The 21286-nt window shown below is 42.1% G+C and overlaps 1 protein-coding gene across 1 annotated transcript; it reads right to left on the bottom strand.

The window, feature by feature from the left end:
• Nucleotides 1-42: 42 nt before the first annotated feature.
• Nucleotides 43-9981, bottom strand: LOC306920611 (serine/threonine-protein kinase ULK3-like; the record flags this gene model as incomplete). Its single annotated transcript, XM_079497421.1, has 4 exons — nt 43-228; nt 5796-5836; nt 8855-8933; nt 9919-9981. 4 exons carry the CDS (start codon nt 9979-9981, stop codon nt 43-45), a joined length of 369 nt encoding a protein of 122 aa, XP_079353547.1.
• Nucleotides 9982-21286: the final 11305 nt, after the last annotated feature.

Below are 21286 nucleotides of genomic sequence, written 5' to 3'. Positions count from 1 at the left end.
GGGTTCGGGGGGCTAGATCAAGTAGGAGCCTGACCATGGAGATCACAGCCGAGGGAGAAGCCGAGGAACGCAGGTGAGAGTGACTGACTGGGGTAGTACTATCATGGGCCTTCCTGGCAAGCGGTGGCACGCTGACATCTGTGACCTATCGGTTGTTGTGACTCGTAATTCAGGCAGCATTTTCCTCCGAGGTGGAAAGCCTGGTGACGCGAGGTTAAGGCAAAATCGCTGTCGGAAAAGGGTAGATCTTCTTTACTGATTGCATCACATTATTACATAGTAAATTTAGCCTTGCCTTTGGCTAAATACATATATGATAGTCTGGCTCCAAGGCTAAATTGGCAATTATTACACGTCTATAAGGGAAACGTATTTACATCCCTTTCCAAAAAGGAAAACACTTGTTATTATACTTATTATGTTATAAGCTACGACTCGAGAGTCTTAATCTAAGGCTATCCGTAACGTACGTCTCTAAATGTTATGGTGGATTGAAAATGGTGGACCCTATTGTAAACAAGTCTAGTGCTTTATGGTGTCGTCCACAGTTAAGAGTTTTGTATTGAGTTGTGCTTGAAATGTACTGTAATTCTCCAAACTGATTAACCACGTCAGCCCATATATACTATTTGAAAATAGATGATCTACAAGCTCATGACGCGTTGCAAGTCGCAACAGATCTGCTAATTTTGTGTTTTATTTTAACCCTTAGACAGATTACTACTGGAAAACACGTGGAGTTTTGCATTAGTTCTGTCTGACTTGTACGTGATTTTCCGTAGTTCTCTTTTTTTATTAATACCAATAAATTAATTCGGTCCGCACCTCTGTATAGAGTATCGAGCATAAATATCAACTACATTTCCCAGAATTCCCGTGTCACGTGACACACGTGTATGCTTTCCTATTGGAAACTGACGCCCAGCCAACAGTGAACAGGGGCGTTGGTTGACTCCTCCGAGGTGGGAACTGGAGGAAGAGTTTTTCAGCCAGGTTTGCAGTCGCCGCAAAAAAAACAATCTGAAAAATGATCCATCCGTGTCCAGTGGCATTCTCCAGTCCCAGACCGTTGGCCGGGCTGCAACATCCACCCTCGCGGATTACACGTGTGCAATGTTTTTTCTTCTCCCCACCGGAGTTACCACCAAGGCTGATGCCTTCGCTAAAAGGTAATTTTATTGTATTCGAAAATGCCCTAATATGACATGTCTAGTAAGACGATCCCTATATTTGGCCCGAGCCGACCTAGTGCTGATATCAGATAGATGTGGTAGAACCATATATGGATAGATCTAACTGGTTTAGTCATCGTGACAGGCATAGTCGGAGAATATATAACAAGGGTCGGTACTATAGGTGATCGACGTAGCTAACAAAAACATCTGATCAAATGAATGTATTGTACTGTGTCTTTGTGGGCCGAATCGTGGCATCGTGGCATACAAATAGATCTTTGTATAATTAGTATCACGATAAAATAATATGGCGACGTTAGAATGACAATGAGTGATCGTGCGTAATGTAGCTGCCCAGCGTATATCCAGCACCATCGCGTCACCACATTCCACTGGCTGTTGGCTAGTAGTAGTTGCTAACAAACGCTGCACAAATGGTACTGGCTATTGGCCGGGCCACAAGCCCGGGCAATAGCCAGTACCAATGTTGCTGGATGATTGCGACGCAATGGTGCTGGATATACCCTGGGCAGCTAGCTACATTACCAGCGATCACTCATTGGTGTTTCATTCTAACGTCGCCATATTATTTTATCGTGATACTACTTATACAAGCATCTATTTGTATTTTTCATGCCACGACTCGGCCCACAAAGACACTGCACAATAAAATCATTTGATCGCCAGCAGCCGGGTAAAACGCCATGTAATAGTAGCGTGCACTGACTACAGCTAAAATGTTTATTTCTTTTTATATATTTAGAACTGGCATCAGATGAGGAGGAGGAGGAGGAGGATGAAGAGTCAAGACTGCGATGGCGTTCTCCGACACTGAACCGGATTCATTCATTCATTCATTTCAGGGGGGGGCAGTTTTTGGGTGTTTTTTTTATTTAGCCTACTCACACATAACCTGACTCCGCCAGATGGGGCAGCAGAGAGTACACTGGGTTCCCCCCTCCTGCTCCCATCTGGGAACTCTCAGGCAGACTTGATAGAGACACACGGGGACTACAAATTTCACGCCCCCAAATGAGACAGCGGCCCCACTTCTGGTCCGTTAGACCAGTGTACTGCATGCCAGCCCATAGAAGTCAATTGAAATTCCACTGTAGTTAGCCTACTTTTAAAATAATACAACATGAACTGAAGACTATATTGATTTGAATAAAAATATGTTTCCAAATGTATGAAGTGTCTTTGTCAACATATTTTTTTGTTTTCTCAATAGATGACTTGTTTGACATTTAATTTACCACTTGAATGAGTTACCCATAATGTTAACGGAGCAGAGCTGAGTTGACAGACTGATTACCTGTCGCTTATAAGTGACGTTCCAAGCGCCGCCGAGTTTGAAGATACATTATCCGTATTTGTGGTGCATGGTGTGAACATGCAGGCGTATATGAATTCTTTACCTGCCGCGGAGCTCCGACGGTACAAAGAAAAAATAAAACTTGTTGGATTATCAATTTGTCCATATGATTTGCCTAAAAGTAGTTGGGAAAATGACCCAACTAAATGGCCAGGAGTGGTGCTTGAAATGTACTGTAATTCTGCAAACTGTTAATAAAATTTTCAATCAATCAATCAAACATATCCAGATATTGTCAACTATCTAGTGGATTCTCCAGGTTTATAGATAATAAAATATCAATTAGAATCTATCTTATTTATTACAGTTTTAATACATATTACAATATATGGGCCTATTTATTTATATAGCCAATATATTGCAATTTCACGGGAATTGGGAGCTTCATGCATGAAGAATAATATAATAAATTACTTTTAGGCAGTCAATTTCAGTCTGTGTAATCCTATATAGCAGCATATGCTCCTCAGATGATTTTGCCTGACTTCTTGATATTGTCAATCTATATCATATTCAGTAGGATTAATTGTTCACATGACGCTCGTCCTTCACGTGCGTCGTGGCGTGACTTGCTTTGTTTTGAGCGCCTGGCTAAGTTATGTGCATTTGTAAACGTTCAGATTTCAAATAGCCTATAAAGTGCTCACCCCCGGGGACACGGATGTTAGAATTTTGAACAGGCTGCTATTAACACCCGTGCATCCCGTATTGTTCAAGAAAATGCATTTTAATCCGATCGGTGACCATTTTCTATAAAGGTTATAATAATGCATGAGTGCAATACACCTCCCAACCGATAAGGGCACGTATTGAAAGCATATAGCGAAAAAATTAGAAATTGGCCAGCCGTCGGATAAAAATGCTTTTTATTGAACAATATAAGGACTACACGGGTGCTAATAAACGTGCAAATGTATAACATCCGTAGCTCCGGGGGTGAGCACTTTATATTTGAAATCTGAACGCTTATGTACACTTAAACGTTGTAAATGTAGCAAGGCACTAAATACAGGGTGAAGTTGCGTCATGACTGACTATCATAAGTTTCAAGGCTATTTTCACTGTGACATATACATTCATAAGCTTCACTTGAATACTTAATTTCCACCACTTGTGGAGTTCACAAACTTCTTCTGGATGGTTTCACAGATTTTTTACTAGTGGATGGGTGCAGCCATTTCTGTCTCTTTTCATGATCAGCTGGAAGTTGATGAAACATCAAGTCTGGGTTTTTTTCTTTGTTGTTTTTACAAAGAGGAACGCAGCACACTTTAGGCATGATGAAGACCGGCCGTTTAACCGTTTACAACGCTGGACTGTGTCACGCTCGTCGTGGTCGCTCGATCCGTCGCTGGGGAATGCCGCATCTAGCGGTATTTATAAGGATTAATGCGTGACGTACAAATCATACGTCAGGGAAACTTCAATATATCCGATGCTAGCAGTCTTTACAATCTTATGGAGTATATTATAGTACATTGTGGGTTGTATATTGAGATGGCAGGTATATGACATTAAAAAGGACAAATAAAACATATGGGACACATTATTCGAACACAAAATAAATCGCTACAGCCTCAGTAATGAACCAGTGAAATAAGGGTATTTTATGATGCCTCTCATAGGGATTGCATTGGCAGCTGCAGTACACAGTTGAAACGGACCAGAAGTGGGGACGCTGTCTCATTTGGGGGCGTGGAATTTGTAGTCCCCGTGTGTCTCTATGCCCGGCCACAAAACGGCCTGGCCAATCAGCAGCAGCTAGAAGCTAGAAGCTGCTGCTAGAAGTTACTAGAAGCTGCTGCTGATTGGCCAGGCCGTTTTGTGGCCGGGCATCAAGTCTGCCTCAGAGTTCCCAGATGGGAGCAGGAGGGGGGAACACAGTGTACTCTCTGCTGCCCCATCTGGCGGAGTCAGGTTAACTCACACACACACACACACACCGTCAAGGACTGGGTTTGGGGACATTTGGGAGGAGTAGCTCTGATCCATAGCTCTAAATGCGCATTTAGAGCTATGGATCAGAGCTAGGGGAGGAGTAACTGTTTTGTATGTAGGCCTATTTATTTTCTGTAATATTTATCATTTTATTATGTTAGTAGTCGTAAAAAATAAAAGACGCTTTTACAATGAGTTAGACCTGTCATGACTATTTTGTTCACTATTGTGAGGTTTATTGTATATGACTAAGCAAGTTTCAACTGTGATTTACTCTGTAACGGTAGATGGTAATAACTCAATTTCTTTTTTTATAATACAGTATACATTCAAGTCTATATTTTGATACATATCATGGGCACCAAGTCATATCAAAACAATGTCCTTGGATGTGTTTTTTATCAAAACTGTGTTTCTTCATAACAGGTTTTTGAGATACATGCATGAATAGACAAGGTACTGGTAAGACTATGTAAACATGGTATATATCAAAATGTGCGTTAGAATGTCTAATTTTACCCCAAAAAAGAATTGAGTTTATATGATGTTCCAATTTCAGAGCTATGGGGACTTTTAGCTGGATAGGTCAGATTGATCATGACTGACCATGCTATTTATAGATGGCAAAATATCTACAGTGGTACATGTGAGAAACATTTTATTTTAATTGAACTAGACAACTCACCCTTTAAAATGAGATATTGCATGGCTATGTACGCCCAGCAGAAAAAAAGTTATTTAGAAAATAAAACTTCAACCGGGCATAACTTTTTTTGGTTGTCCTAGAAACGGAAAACAGTGTAAATGCAGGCTCTTTTAAATGGCTTCCAACACAAGAACTAAATATTTTATCAACTCAGTTCATTTTTTTCCTGGAAGCAGACAAGTCAAGCTTTCTCTGAAGGTCTTTCGTTGTCACACATTCACAACAGAGAATTTTCAATAAATCATTCAAAAACGCCATTCTGCCATAGAGAAGTCTACAAACTATATAGAAATCCTTGAAACTCTCAAAGAGTTAAACATTTTATACATTTGAAAACTTGAAATGGGACATTCTGCATAATGAGAACTTTCACGTTTGGTACTTCCAAGTTTTGATGCCAGTACCTTTGTACTTTTTACTCAAGTAAATTCAGAACGCAGCACTTTTACTTGGAACAGAGTATTTCTATAGAAATGTGAGTAGTTCTTCCACCACTGCTCCCGGGGGCTTGGAGGACAAGGACATAAATTACATGGACGTTCTTGGTACAGTGGGCACTCAGGCAGAAGGCCTCCCCACCCACCCTCACCCGCCCACTCACCTCGCCATGGAGCAGCTCTCTCCTGCGGCCCTGCGGCTCGGCTGGCGCACAGACACACAGACAGAACAAGGGTATGGAGAATAATGAGGGGACGCAGACAGAGAGAGATTGGAGGGGAGGGGGAGGAGAGGGGAGGGGAGAGAACAGAGAGAGAGAGAAACAGAGATGGATCATTGGGCTACCCAATCATTGTGTTTGCACAAGGAGAGGTAATTTACAGAGCTGGGTTTGGGGTTTTGCTAGCGTGTCGAGTCGACCAGGGGGCTCCGTGAGGGAGAGGAAATCGCTCTAAACTGGGCCAGTCTTTTATCAATTAGGCTGCCATCCTGGAGCAGAGAGAGAGAGAGAGAGAGCGAGAGAGCGAGCGAGAGAGCGAGAGAGAGAGAGAGAGAGAGAGAGAGAGGTGGGGGTTTTCTTGTAGCAAAGCAAAGCATGTTGGGAAGCCACGCAACAAAAGACCCACCGGTGGCCAAACAAAGCCCCCAACTCCCCCACACACACACACTCCGGTGTTGTGTGCTGTCCCGAACAGAGATAGACTCGGCCCCCTGATCGTGGGGGGGGGGGGGGGGGGGGGGGGTCGCACAGGGAATGCAGAATGATTGGAGCACTTCTCTACAGAGATAATAGTTTTTATTTGTTTCCAGTGTGTAATAACAGAGAAATGAACTGTGCTCCGTGAATGGGAACCAGATGGCAGGGCTCTTGATACCACACACAGGCTGCTGGCACAAGGACTCATCCACAGGCTCTGAGCCACATCTGGATGGATGGCTCCAGCGAACGTCTTCCATTAGGACCATCTCTCCCGCATGAGGTCATGACGGAGCCGGAGCTAATAGGCGCCAGGCTGCAGTGCAGTCAAGAGAATGCTCTCTCGCTCTCTCTCTCTCACATGACTTTGAGTCTGCCTGTCACTGTATGTATCTTTCAGTCTTCTCTCCCTCATTCTTTCACGCTCTGTCATTATTGAAGAGACTCACTCTCATACCATCCCACTCTCGGTCTCTCTTTTTCTAACCCCCCCTCCAAAAAAACAACAACCAGACAGACAGACTGACTGACTGAGAGGAGAGAGGGAACCATCATTTAAACATCATCACCATCTCTAATAACAATGACAGCCATTGGCCAGGCTCTCTCTAATACAAGCACACATACATTCAACTCCCATCTCATAGTCAGTGTAAAATCACACACACACACACACACACACACACACACACACACACACACACACACACACACACACACACACACACACACAGTAATGGCAGATTCCAAATGCAGGAAAGTTGAACCAGAAGGTGTTTTTGATCTATTGAATACTTAATTAGTTCGAAATTAAAACCGCACGTGGTACAGTAAGGCATTAAAGTTAAATGGACAAAAAGGTTCTGGGAACTTGTTTCCATTGTGGTCCTATGTGTAACTCCCAATTTATATTAATTTATTGCGGACTGCAGTCTGCAATATTTTGTATGGGGTTAGTCTACTTTAAGTTGCTTGATACATTTTATCACGGTCCCCTACTATACATGATAGTGTAACCATGGTACCTTGGTTCTGGTGTCTCATACTGCCATCTGCCATGTTTGTTTTTATGACTTATTTCATTATTTGAATGTTTTTACTGTATTTTAATGTTTAAGAATTTCCCAACAAATTATAAAAAAATCACACCGTGTGAAGTGAGTGGTGCAACTCTGTGTGGGGGTCCCGGAAGTTCCAGGCCCACAGGACCACAGCCAGGGTTCCGGCCCGGTTCCGGCGAGCCGCCCCACGTCCGAACCGGTAGAGAAATGAGAGAGTTACCATGTGGGGGTCTCTGGGGGTCCGCGGGGGGGTCCCCAAAACACCCAGACCCCCCCTCTACTGTACACTGTACTGTACTGGCACACCCAAAATCATCATACTGTATATACAGTTAATATGTGCGTGTGTGTTTGTGTGTGTGTTAGGTTGCGCACAGGCGGTGAAAAACAACCATGCTATTTTCGTGCTCATACCCAGGCACCCACCCAGCCAGCCACCCAGCCACACACATAGCTCCGTAAGGGAGTGGTTGCACCACTCAAAAATAACTGAAAAAAGTAATTGCATTAGAAGCACAATATCAGTCAGAACCAAGGAAGGATGAGTATTTTTGACGAATCTATCATGGTTACATTTGTGTGAAGTTACAATGGGTTTGTATAGGAAGGATAAGGAAGTGTCTGATAAAATGAATATCAAATATCTAAATACTGAATAAAGCAACTTACAAACTGTCTGGGGTTCTCACAAAAGACACTGAGTACGGTAGACATTAAAATAACCCCAAAAGTGTTCGGGTGACGCAGTGGTAAATGTCCCTGCCCAGGCCACCACCACTGAGGTTGTGGGTTCGACTTCGAATCCACCACGATGCATCTGGCTTTGTCGGGCGTCTATGCGAACACAATCGGACCGTGTTCGGGGGAGGGAAGCCAGGAGGGCAGGGCGATATTGGTCTTTGCATGTATTCTACGGACGCCATCGTGTGATGGGATAAATCATGCTAGACGCAGCTTCCTCCGTCAGCGACTAGTTCCGATGTGACCTTTAATCAGGCACTTAACAACTTTCAACATGATGTGCCTATTTTGGGGATGTCATTATAGGCATAAATTGTAGTAATTGTAGTAAAAGTAATTGTGAAAATGACAGATCTACAAGCTCACAGGGGGTCATATCGGCTATTTATATATAATTGTTGTGCAATAAGGTAATTAGGAATTAAGTTGTGATTCATTGGAGTTGTTCAGTGGTTAATATGAATGTGAAACTCATCACACACTGTTTTGGCAGCCATGCAGTCAACCAGTTGAAGAAATTGCAGATTGAGGCTCTGCTTTTATGAAATATCCATCTATTAGGGTTTTTTCTTACGACTTACACTGTAAGCTTGTAGATAGCCTATTTTCGGTGTGTGACATACTTCCATAGATAGAAGACCCATGCTGACTTCTATGGAATCCAAATGACTGAAATCAGTCAAATAATTAACTTAAACATAATAATAATTTTAGTCTTTGTACCTGCGAGGGCTAGCAATAGTTCTCCTAGACACTGCTGGTAGAGGTCCAGTGCATCATTCTCATCCAGTCCACTTTGCTCCTGGAATGAAACACAGGAACGTTAGGGAAAAACATGCTGAAATTCAACCACACGCAACAGAGTGTTTCTCAACTGATTATTAGCCACCAGGATCCTGATTTTGCACTAAACAATATTTAATCATTACACATATATAATTGAAACTGATAAAAATCTAAATGCATTTGTATTGGCTGACGTTTTTATTTTTCTGACACTAATGCAAATATTATTTCTATCTGTGCAATAAAGTGTGTTGACAGCGGATGCAGTGAGTTATGTGAAAGAGAACATGGCCAACATAATAACAGAGCAACCAAACAACACACAAACTATATGTTTACATTTGGTTCACCAGCCATCTAAAAATATGCAGTTCAGATGGGAAACTACAAGCAGGGGATGCGTTTTTGTGTCCTGGTATGTGTCTTCTTGTGCTGTTTTTCTTTTTAATCTTAGCCCTGCCTCTGACGTGTGTGCGTATGTGTGCTTGCGCATGTGTGTTACTGTACTTGTGGGGAGCAAATGTCCCCACAAGTATAGTAGAATATGGGAAACACGTTGTTGTGAGAACTATTTTCCTGGTCCTCACAAGAAACTCACGTTTTATGGTTGAACATTTATGCCTGATTTATACTTCTAAGTTGTGCGCTTAACTCCACCGGAAAATAGCTGATCTACAAGCTGCTCACAACGTAGATCTGCTATTTTCCGGCTTTAGGGCATGGTTAAAAATGGCAAAAGAATATATCATGTAAAAGTATTGTTGATAAAACTGTGTCCTAAAATGTTGATGTCCTCACAATCATAGTAATACAAACCTGTGTGTGTGTGTGTGTGTGTGTGTGTGTGTGTGTGTGTGTGTGTGTGTGTGTGTGTGTGTGTGTGTGTGTGTGTGTGTGTGTGTGTGTGTGTGTGTGTGTGTGTGTGTGTGTGTGTGTGTGTGTGCACGCACGCGCGTGCGTGCGTATCCCAGTGGCACCCAGCGATAATCATATAATCTAACCTTAGCTATGGCGGTGGAGGCCAGTTGGAGGGCAACCCGAAGACGTGGATGATCAGCAGACATTTCTGGAAACAGCAAGACAGAATAATGCCTAATTTATCATTTGTCAAGCAGGCAAATTTCCTGTAAATGAATGCCCTACTTGGTCATACAACTACAGTGTCACACAAAAGTTGTCCATCTGATACTATATAGTATCAATAGTATAGTATAGTACAATATAGTTGTGCCATCTTTTTTTAGTTAAATCCTGAAAGGTTTCCATCCAACAGAGACGATATACGCCGCTATACGACGATGTCCCATGCCGAAGGTAGCAGGATTTACAAGCTCACAATGCGATGCCATGTCAGCTTATATGACTAAGTATAAATCAGGCTTAACCACTTAAACCCTATATACTTAGTTGGCCATCGTATATACTAGATCTCAGGGGTCTCTATATACTCGGCCCCCTCCTGTTTTTCGTCCATACAAAATATTTTGGCGGAAAATAACCGATTCGCAAGCTTACAGCGGTCCCCCCGTTGGTACCTGTTGTGAGCTTGTAGATCAGCTATTTTCGCTGAACATTCTACCCTAGAATAGGGAAGCTAGAGTTCACACCGTTTTCATCACAAAGAATTCACATAGTATTAGTGATTTACGGTAAAGTATGGTATTCAGATTCTGATGATGTTGTCATGTCTCAAGATAAGATCAAATAAGACCCCAAATGGATGAACCAAAATATTATATTGAATATAACCACTTAAACAGAACTTATGTATATATAAAACATAACCAAATAAGATTGAAAACACCCTGATCATCATGATTCAGCATTCTAATTACAGTTACTGTAATTAAAAAACGAAGAATAAGTCTGCACACCGTTTTTAAATCTCCCCAAAAACTTTATTTACCAAGGCGGGGTAAAAACACAACATTTCGGCCTCTGTTGCCTTCGTCAGGTATATTAGATATAGCAACGCATATATAGAGGTATAAGTGGGCTGATACAAATCAGTGACAAGCACTCACACCTGTGGTTCTTTTAAGTTGTGTTCGCGAAATATTTCGCTCTAGGTTTTCCTTGCAAAACCGAGGTGCAGAACTTCATTTTAATGAGCCCTGTGGGTTTAGGAGATGTGTGACGTCAGACGCCAATACCCTGAGGGCTTAAAAGGGGCGTCTACGTCACCGGCTCTCATTCGCTTTCCTTCTGCCAAGAGGTACCGCAAGAACTTTTAGCCAAGTTTGTTTGGAGTGATTAACGCCTCGAAAATCGGGCAAGAGAAGGCCTCGAGCTCCGTGAGACTCTCCGACATCCCTGGATACTGAACTTAAGTACAGAATAACAGAAAGAAAAACTTTTACACGCTTTTTTCCCTAGCAAGTTATTAGTTTGATGTGCTTCGGAAACTAGTTTTCTCCACAGGTAACTTGCCGCTCGAGCGGGAAGCTAACCAGCTTTTAGCTAACAGTTTAGCTCGGGCCGTCACCGCCATCCTGTCCCGGCCCCACGGACCCGCGCTCCAGCCACCGCCACCTCCTCCCAGGCGTTGGAAGTCAGGGCTGCCAACGCCCCCGACTACGAGGCTCTGGGAGCGAGGCCTAAAGTGACAACCAGGACTCGCCAGCCAGCCAGCGGGAATAACCTTCCTCCAACAGGGCAGCCAAAGCCCGCGGAGGATTTTCCTCCCGCTCCAGTGGCCAGACCTCGCCAGCTGCTCGTCAGAGCCACGGTGGAACCCCCGCCTAAACGCGCAGCACCCGCTGTCACGGCTCGCCTGGATCCTTCCCCACCACACTGGGCCGAGGAGCAGAAAGAAGAAGGTGAATATGTCCCTTCCTACCAGGCGCCCTATGACGAGGACTTCCTTATCGTCGACGAGGCTAGTTACCATGACTATGAGTACTACAACGACGATGAGGAACATGATGGCCATGACGACGACATGCCCTGTCTCCCCTTCGACGAGGATGATGACGGCACCATGCAGGTCGAGCAGCAGCAGCAGCCAGAGGCACAGGACCCCACTGACATGCTCATGGATGACTCCAACATCATGGGCATTTACAAGAAGGCGGTCCAGCGCTGCAACCACGAATGGCATGAATCCACCACCAAAAGGCTGAAGTGGGAAGGTAGGAATGAGAAACATCTCCCCCCCCCACCAAAGAAGCAGAGACTCCCCCAGGGTCTGGGCTTCTTTGAAACCATCACCATGGCCTGGGAAAAACCCCTGGTGGAAGCAGAGTGCTCCTCCCGCAGCACCAGGGGCGTTATGGATGTGGTGGGCATGGAAGACATGTGCCTGAATTCTATGCCTCCCATGGACAAGGCCGTGGCTTCCTACCTGGCCAACCCTTCAGTCCCACGGGTGGTCCCCATGGACAGAGAGCCTACTTTCTCCACCACAGCAGATAAAGAGGCCTCCAAAATCAACAAATGGCTGCATGGCCACCTGTGCTTCGTGGCCAAAGCAGTTAATGCTGGAGCTCTCCTACAGGGATCTGCAGAGAAGCTCCTGCTTGAGATGGGGAACAAGTCCGAACCAGAGCAACTGGCTGAGCTCCGCCGTCTCAATCATGAGACTGCCCCCCTCCCCCTCATACAACACAAATGTTGTGTCAAACCATGTGACTCCCATTGGAAATGCATTGGGACAAGATGTATCACACCCTTTGTATACAACAAGCATACATCAATCTGTTGCGACCGTGTGAGTCGCCCCTTAGGCCTGACTCACACCTTTGCAACAGATTGATGTATGCTTGTTGTATGAGACGTAGAGGGTAAAAGTGGTCCAAGTACAGAGTTAACTCAGGTCTGTTTCACTAAGTATAGACTAGAGGGTTTCATTGGTTTAGACTCCTTCAGTTTGTATTCTGCTATGGAGAAAACCTGATGTAAATCTGAAAACACATTGGAGGCCATGAAGTAGAATTGATTTGATACTCACTCCGGACTAGTTCACGTTCACATTCATCAGTCATGAAAAGAGAAAACACATGGTTGGAATAGTTACAAAACTGATCATTCACAAACAGAACAGCTAATAATTAGCAAATTGTTAAGGAACCTGAAATATCAAATGCAATAATGGATGGTAAATTAATCGACTATCTTGATTATTATACAAAGTAATAGCTTGCTTCATATATCATCATGATTCAGCATTCTAATTACAGTTACTGTAATTAAAAAAGGAAGAATAAGTCTGCACACCGTTTTGAAAGCTCCCCAAAAACTTTATTTACCAAGGCGGGGTAAAAACACAACGTTTCGGCCTCTGTTGCCTTCGTCAGGTATATTAGATAGCAAAGCATATAGTACAGGTATATATAGAGGTATAAGTGGGCAGATACAAATCAGTGACAAGCCCTCACACCTGTGGACAGTCCTTATTTGGGCTTGAACTCGGCTATGACACTCAGGACAGAGAATGCAGCCATTATGGCTATCCCTGTGTGGCCACCAGGGGAAGGAATCATACACACATATACAAACATCATATCAATACCCGATCTAAGTGTAAACACAACTCACTGAGCTATACAGAGAGTAGCCTACATAATGCATTGTCATTTCCATGTAATAACGTATTAAAAACACACTTAAAAAAGACAAGACCAAAAACATACATATTTACATTTACAGGAATGGTTTGATATCAAACTCTTCATTTAGACCGTATGGGGCCATAGGGTTAAGATTATAAATGTGGAACATTTCTCTTTGAAGTAGGCGACGCTCCTGATTTCACCCTCTGGGGGGTTTGTCCACTTTTCCGATACCTATATAGCGAAATTGTCTAATGTTGTGGCCAGCTTGTTTGAAATGTGGGGTTACACTCGTCCCCGCATCTAATATTGGAGCGATGCTCGATCATGCGGGTACGGAGGGCTCGATTAGTTTTGCCAACGTATCCCAAGCCACAGGGACATTTAATCAGATAGATCACATTAGTGGAACTGCATGTGATCACCCCACGGATCTGTAGTGATTTACCACTGTGGGGATGCGTATATGTCTGACATTTGGTAGTGAACCCACACTGTGCACAGTTACCGCACCATAAAGTTCCCCTCTGGAATATGATCTACAAATGTACTTTTTTTCGGCTCAGGGGTGTAAGATCTGACCAGCTGGTCTCTTAAATTTGGAGGGTGCTTAAATACTACTGCTAGGGCTTGTGTGAACACAGTGTTCAGTCTAGGGTCTGACTGGATAATATGCCAATGTTTAGAGATTATTTTTATAAATTCAAAACCCATAGGAGAGTATCTGAGCACACAGAAGGGAGCATTAGCCTTTTTGGTTTTAATTTTGGGAGCGAGGCATTCCTCTTGTGTCTTATTTTTAAAACGGTCGGCAGCGACATCCAACCATTCCTGCTTATACCCTCTTTCTAAAAATCTGTTGGTGAGATCTGTAGCTTGTGCATGATAACCAGCATCTGTGCTGCAAACCCTTCTAGCTCGATGAAATTGGCTAATAGGTAAACTTTTAGTTTTAACCAGATGAGTAGGGTGAAAACTGTCCCCTCGTAAAATAGTGTTTCTGTCTGTGGGTTTGCGATACAGATCTGTCTGTATCGTGTTATCATGTTTGATGACCAACACATCCAGAAAGCTAATTTGTGTGTCACTGAACTCCAGTGTAAATTGGAGATGTTCGTTCACAGCATTTAAATAGGCATGAAATTGTGAGAGAGTTTCTGCCGTACCAGCCCATAAAATAAACAAATCGTCAATGTAGCGTCGATATAAACGAATGTTGGAATGATAAGGGTTAACAGTAGGATCTAGCACAAACTGTTGTTCAAAATAGCCCATGTATACATTTGCGTAATTTGGGGGCATTGTGCTACCCATGGCTGTATAGTTTGTAGTCAACACTAATTCAGTGAGTGCAGTGACACATTGCAGTACTGGGTTTGGTAAGAGAATCGCTTAATAGTAACCATAGCAACCCATCGAGCTGTCTAACCTGTCACCAACAACTTAGATCGGGTATTGATATGATGTTTGTATATGTGTGTATGATTCCTTCCCCTGGTGGCCACACAGGGATAGCCTAATGGCTGCATTCTCTGTCCTGAGTGTCATAGCCGAGTTCAAGCCCAAATAAGGACTGTCCACAGGTGTGAGTGCTTGTCACTGATTTGTATCTGCCCACTTATACCTCTATATATACCTGTACTATCGTTGCTATATCTAATATACCTGACGAAGGCAACAGAGGCCAAAACGTTGTGTTTTTGGTAAATACAGTTTTTGGGGAGCTTTCAAAACGGTGTGCACTTATTCTTCCTTTTTCAGTCTGTTCTTTTTTGTTCAAGCACCCGCTGAATTTACCCGGGATGTGCGTGCACCTCCTGACCACTTTAAGTTACTGTAATTACACATCAGGAGGACATGAAGTAGAATATGTTTGATACTCACCCACTAGTAGATCGTCACATTCATGATTGAAAAGAAAAACAAAACACATTGTTTAGAAAACTGCGATTTTAAACAGAGATGATTTTACAAATTGTAAAATTACATGGAACATAACATTAAATAAATAAATCTGCTGTGTCAATAGTAATAATCTGTCAGTAATATAAATCATCTTGACTAATTCCCTGTTATTTTAAATGACACTATAATCTTGTACAGTCTATGGTATGCAGTAAGACCTGCTACTGTTTCTGCTAATCTTTAGATAGTGTTTATCTGTAATATTTACAAACAGCTAAACTCTAGTAACCATAGCAACCCATCGAGCTGTCTAACCTGTCACCAAAAACTTAGATCGGGTATTGATATGATGTTTGTATATGTGTGTATGATTCCTTCCCCTGGTGGCCACACAGGGATAGCCTAATGGCTGCATTCTCTGTCCTGAGTGTCATAGCCGAGTTCAAGCCCAAATAAGGACTGTCCACAGGTGTGAGTGCTTGTCACTGATTTGTATCTGCCCACTTATACCTCTATATATACCTGTACTATCGTTGCTATATCTAATATACCTGACGAAGGCAACAGAGGCCAAAACGTTGTGTTTTTGGTAAATACAGTTTTTGGGGAGCTTTCAAAACGGTGTGCACTTATTCTTCCTTTTTCAGTCTGTTCTTTTTTGTTCGAGCACCCGCTGAATTTACCCGGGATGTGCGTGCACCTCCTGACCACTTTAAGTTACTGTAATTACACATCAGGAGGACATGAAGTAGAATATGTTTGATACTCACCCCCTAGTAGATCGTCACATTCATGATTGAAAAGAAAAACAAAACACATTTGTTTAGAAAACTGCGATTTTAAACAGAGATGATTTTACAAATTGTAAAATGACATGGAACATAACATTAAATAAATAAATCTGCTGTGTCAATAGTAATAATCTGTCAGTAATATAAATCATCTTGACTAATTCCCTGTTATTTTAAATGACACTATAATCTTGTACAGTCTATGGTATGCAGTAAGACCTGCTACTGTTTCTGCTAATCTTTAGATAGTGTTTATCTGTAATATTTACAAACAGCTAAACTCTTCAACACATTAACACTTAGACACAACATGTAGATCAAATGTGTGAAGTGATTAAATGTCAGTTTAAACACATCATATCAATAATAAGGTCATTATTCTACAGTACTGTATCCCTTCAACTGTTATGATGATAGAATATTTTCTGATTGTGAGTCAGATCATAATAGTGTTAATGTTTTGATTTTGTCTAAGTCAGAATATGTTCTAATTTATTTATTCTAATATAAAATATAAAGCGTTGACAGAGCATAAAATGATTGTTTAATTTTACGCTCTCAAGAGATCTATAAGGGTCCATTTGGTTACCAACTCTCCATCATTTAGCTGGGGACCACCTGGAACCCCCTCAAGGACCCCCTCAAGTTTACCAGCAACATGACTGGCAGTGGTGGAAAAAGTAATCAATTGTTTTACTTGAAGTAAAAGTATCAATACTGCAATGTAGAACTACTTCGTAGTAAAAGTAAAAGTCCGGAATTCAAATTGTACTTGAGTAAAAGTACAAAAGTATTTGCGCCAAATGTACTTAAATTACCAAAAGTAGAAATAACTCACTATGCAGAATGCCCCATTTCAAGTTTTCAAATGTATAAAATATTTAGAAAATAGCAGATCTATACAAGCTCACAATGCATTGCATCGCGACGCATTGTGAGTGTGTACATCAGCTATTTTTAAATGGCCGAAATGTATATAGGGCTGAAGTGGTTACTGTATGATTTGTAATAATAATCAAAATCTACACAGTAACTAGTAACTAAAGCTTTCAAATAATTCTAGTGGAGCAAAAGTACAATATTTGCCTCTGAGATGTACAGTAGTGGAATAGAAGTAAAGGTATTGGAAATTGCAAATACTCAAGTAAAGTACAAATATCTCAAAATTGTACTTAAGTACAGTACTTAAGTAAATGTACTTAGTTACTTTCCACCACTGATGACTGGAGCTGCTCATTGATATGAGACTGACTGTCAGTCACTGTTATAGAGTAGTATCACTATGATAGAGTCCAATACTGTAATAGTTGTTGACCTCATTTACATTTTACATAAATAATAATGCATAATGTATAAATAATGTATACTTGGGAAGCTCATGAACGTAATAAATTGTGGGATGAGCTTGTATATTTGCTATTTTTAACATAATGCTTAAAACACCAAAAGGGGTTCCCGTCCAGAATGGGTTAAGAATTACCTGTGGGATTTGGGGTTATCTATGCAAAGTACACAAACAATGCATTTAAAGAAACGTTAGACTTTAAAATGAATAAAATCTCAAGCAATAGCGAGAATAAGATTTAACACTTGAACGCAGAAATCCACATTCAGTGGGAACATTAATAAAAATAACAGATCTACAAGCTCACAAAGCGCTGTGAGTTTGTAGACCTGCTATTTTTTAACGAAGAGATATGTTGTAGAGGGAAAACGTGGTCCAAGTACAGAGTTAACTCAGGTCTGTTTGACTAAGTATAGACTATAGGGTTTCATTGGTTTAGACTCATTCAGTTTGTATTCTGCTATGGAGAAAACCTGATGTAAATCTGAAAACACATTGGAGGCCATGAAGTTGAATTGATTTGATACTCACATATGTCTAGTTCACGTTCACATTCATCATTCATGAAAAGAGAAAACACATGGTTGGAATAGTTAGAAAACTGATCATTCACAAACAGAAAGATGATTAATAATTAGCAAATTGTTATAAGGAACCTGAAATATCGAATGCAATAATGGAATGGTTTAAATGAATCGACTATCTTGATTATTATACAAAATAATAGCTTGCTTCATATATCATCATGATTCAGCATTCTAATTACAGTTACTGTAATTAAAAAAGGAAGAATAAGTCTGCACACCGTTTTGAAAGCTCCCCAAAAACGTTATTTACCAAGGCGGGGTAAAAACACAAAGTTTCGGCCTCTGTTGCCTTCGTCAGGTATATTAGATAGCAACGCATATAGACGCCTTAACAGACGACGTCACACTGATAAGAAACAGCATGCGCGTGCATACCGGCAGCAGAAGAACCCTTCCTCTCATAAGATGCAATGGAAAAGTTCTAACTGCACTCACGTGTAAAAAATGCCCCATCAAACTTTCAGATTCTGTTTTTCTCCCAGTGTGGAGGAAGAATGATTAGGATTTTTTATTGTATTCTCTCACTCTTGAAATATATAATCCATTGGTTTCTGTTGTGTGTGAACAATAATAGCAATTCAAAACCACATCTCCAGTCGCTGAGAACGGGAGGTGCGCTCATGATCACGGCAGCAGAGCCTGTTTGTCCATGGCTGCACGCGCACCTGCAGCCCATCAAGTATAAGGTATGCTTCGTCCCACGATGGTGTCGCGCACGCAGACCTCTACACTCACAATAGTCGCATCCGCGATGCGATGTGAGCTTGTATATCAGCTGTTCTCTGTGCACAACACCGTTGCGCTTTGAAGTATAAATGTCTCCTAGGGTGCATCTCACTAGCCAACACACAAGAGGAGGTTGAATGGACTGAAACCAGCGCTCCCCAAAACAACAGGTTTGGAGATCTGTTGGGAATTGATTACATGAAACAGTCACCCGTGCGCCCAGTCCCAATGTTTGTAAACAAATAATTGGTCTATAGTACAGGTATATATAGAGGTATAAGTGGGCAGATACAAATCAGTGACAAGCACTCACACCTGTGGACAGTCCTAGAATCCAAAAAGTGGTCCAAGTACAGAGTTAACTCAGGTCTGTTTCACTAAGTATAGACTATAGGGTTTCATTGGTTTAGACTCCTTCAGTTTGTATTCTGCTATGGAGAAAACCTGATGTAAATCTGAAAACACATTGGAGGCCATGAAGTAGAATTGATTTGATACTCACTCCGGTCTAGTTCACGTTCACATTCATCAGTCATGAAAAGAGAAAACACATGGTTGGAATAGTTACAAAACTGATCATTCACAAACAGAACAGCTAATAATTAGCAAATTGTTAAGGAACCTGAAATATCAAATGCAATAATGGATGGTAAATTAATCGACTATCTTGATTATTATACAAAATAATAGCTTGCTTCATATATCATCATGATTCAGCATTCTAATTACAGTTACTGTAATTAAAAAAGGAAGAATAAGTCTGCACACCGTTTTGAAAGCTCCCCAAAAACTTTATTTACCAAGACGGGGTAAAAACACAACGTTTCGGCCTCTGTTGCCTTCGTCAGGTATATTAGATAGCAAAGCATATAGTACACGTGTATATATATAGAGGTATAAGTGGGCAGATACAAATCAGTGACAAGCACTCACACCTGTGGACAGTCCTTATTTGGGCTTGAACTCGGCTATGACACTCAGGACAGAGAATGCAGCCATTATGGCTATCCCTGTGTGGCCACCAGGGGAAGGAATCATACACACATATACAAACATCATATCAATACCCGATCTAAGTGTAAACACAACTCACTGAGCTATACAGAGAGTAGCCTACATAATGCATTGTCATTTCCATGTAATAACGTATTAAAAACACACTTAAAAAAGACAAGACCAAAAACATACATATTTACATTTACAGGAATGGTTTGATATCAAACTCTTCATTTAGGCCATAGTGTTAAGATTATAAATGTGGAACATTTCTCTTTGGAGTAGGCGGCGCTCCTGATTTCCCCCTCTGGGGGGTTTGTCCACTTTTCCGATGCCTATATAGCGAAATTGGTTAATGGTGTGGCCAGCTTGTTTGAAATGTGGGTTGTCTTAAGTGCCTCTCTCGAAGAGAGCCATATGGGTCCGAGCCACTTGGTGGCGCTGGAGCACAGAACAAAACATAAACTCACGAACTAATTTATTGGTTCGTGGAGCTGTCACTCAGAGCGGTGTCCCCGGTCCCAACCCTCAGGTATAAAACCGGTGGGCGTGAACGCTCGAGTCATTCCTATCAACCAGCGAGTACACCAAAGTCTCACAACCGGCTGTTGAAATATATTTTTTTAGACGAGTCTAGAACTGACTTGCACCGCGGGGATTCGCAGCCGCAAGACGGTGTTCTTTCCACGAGCTAACTCTTCTCAAGATAAGTTTATTTAAGACTAATAACACAAGTGAGCCTGCCCGGCGACTTGTTGTTTTGTCTGCTCTCTACGTTACCGCTCCTCTCGTTGCTTCTTGTAGCTAGCGTTTGTTAGCTTGTAGCTAGCGTTTGTTAGCTTGTCATTGGCTCAGCTTCAGCGTTGCTGCCGCTTTTTTTCTCCTCCGCTAGCCTCTCGTTAGTCCCTGACTAAACTCCTTCTAGGCCCGCAGCCTCGCTTCTTGTAGCTACAACCCTCGGTAACAGCGGGCCGACGTCAACCGATCCCCCGTCGCCTCGTTATCTGCATCTACCGCAGGCTAGACTTCTCAACCCTTCCCCACAACGTGGACAACAAACAGGCCTCCCTCCTTTACACTACGGTAGGCCAACACGTGGTGCAGCCTTCAGCCATCGGCTGTAAGCTGACCACTGTGAGCTCCACACATCACCTTTACCCTCCGTAGTAGGGGAGCTAAGTGTTTATATTTTATATATATTTTATAAATATAGTTTATATTTAAAAAAAAAAAGTTTGAGAACAGGGGAAGGAATAGGCCATCTCCACCATGACTACAAGAGATGACCACGATGACACTGGACCCCTTCCAAAGCTCTGTTTCAACAGGGTTTGTAACAACCTCCTGTCTCCAGATGATGGCCACTCCATGTGTATGCACTGTCTGGGTTTAACACATGCGAGGAATGCCTTTGAGATCGTGGGCCTCTGCCCATGCTGCCTTGAGCTATCAGACAGAGAGAAGGGACG

This window comes from Electrona antarctica (assembly GCF_951216825.1).
Source record: "Electrona antarctica genome assembly, chromosome: 3".
Taxonomy (NCBI): domain Eukaryota; kingdom Metazoa; phylum Chordata; class Actinopteri; order Myctophiformes; family Myctophidae; genus Electrona; species Electrona antarctica.
The sequence above is the reverse complement of the archived record's forward strand: the minus strand, read 5'-3'. Positions and strand labels throughout refer to the sequence as shown.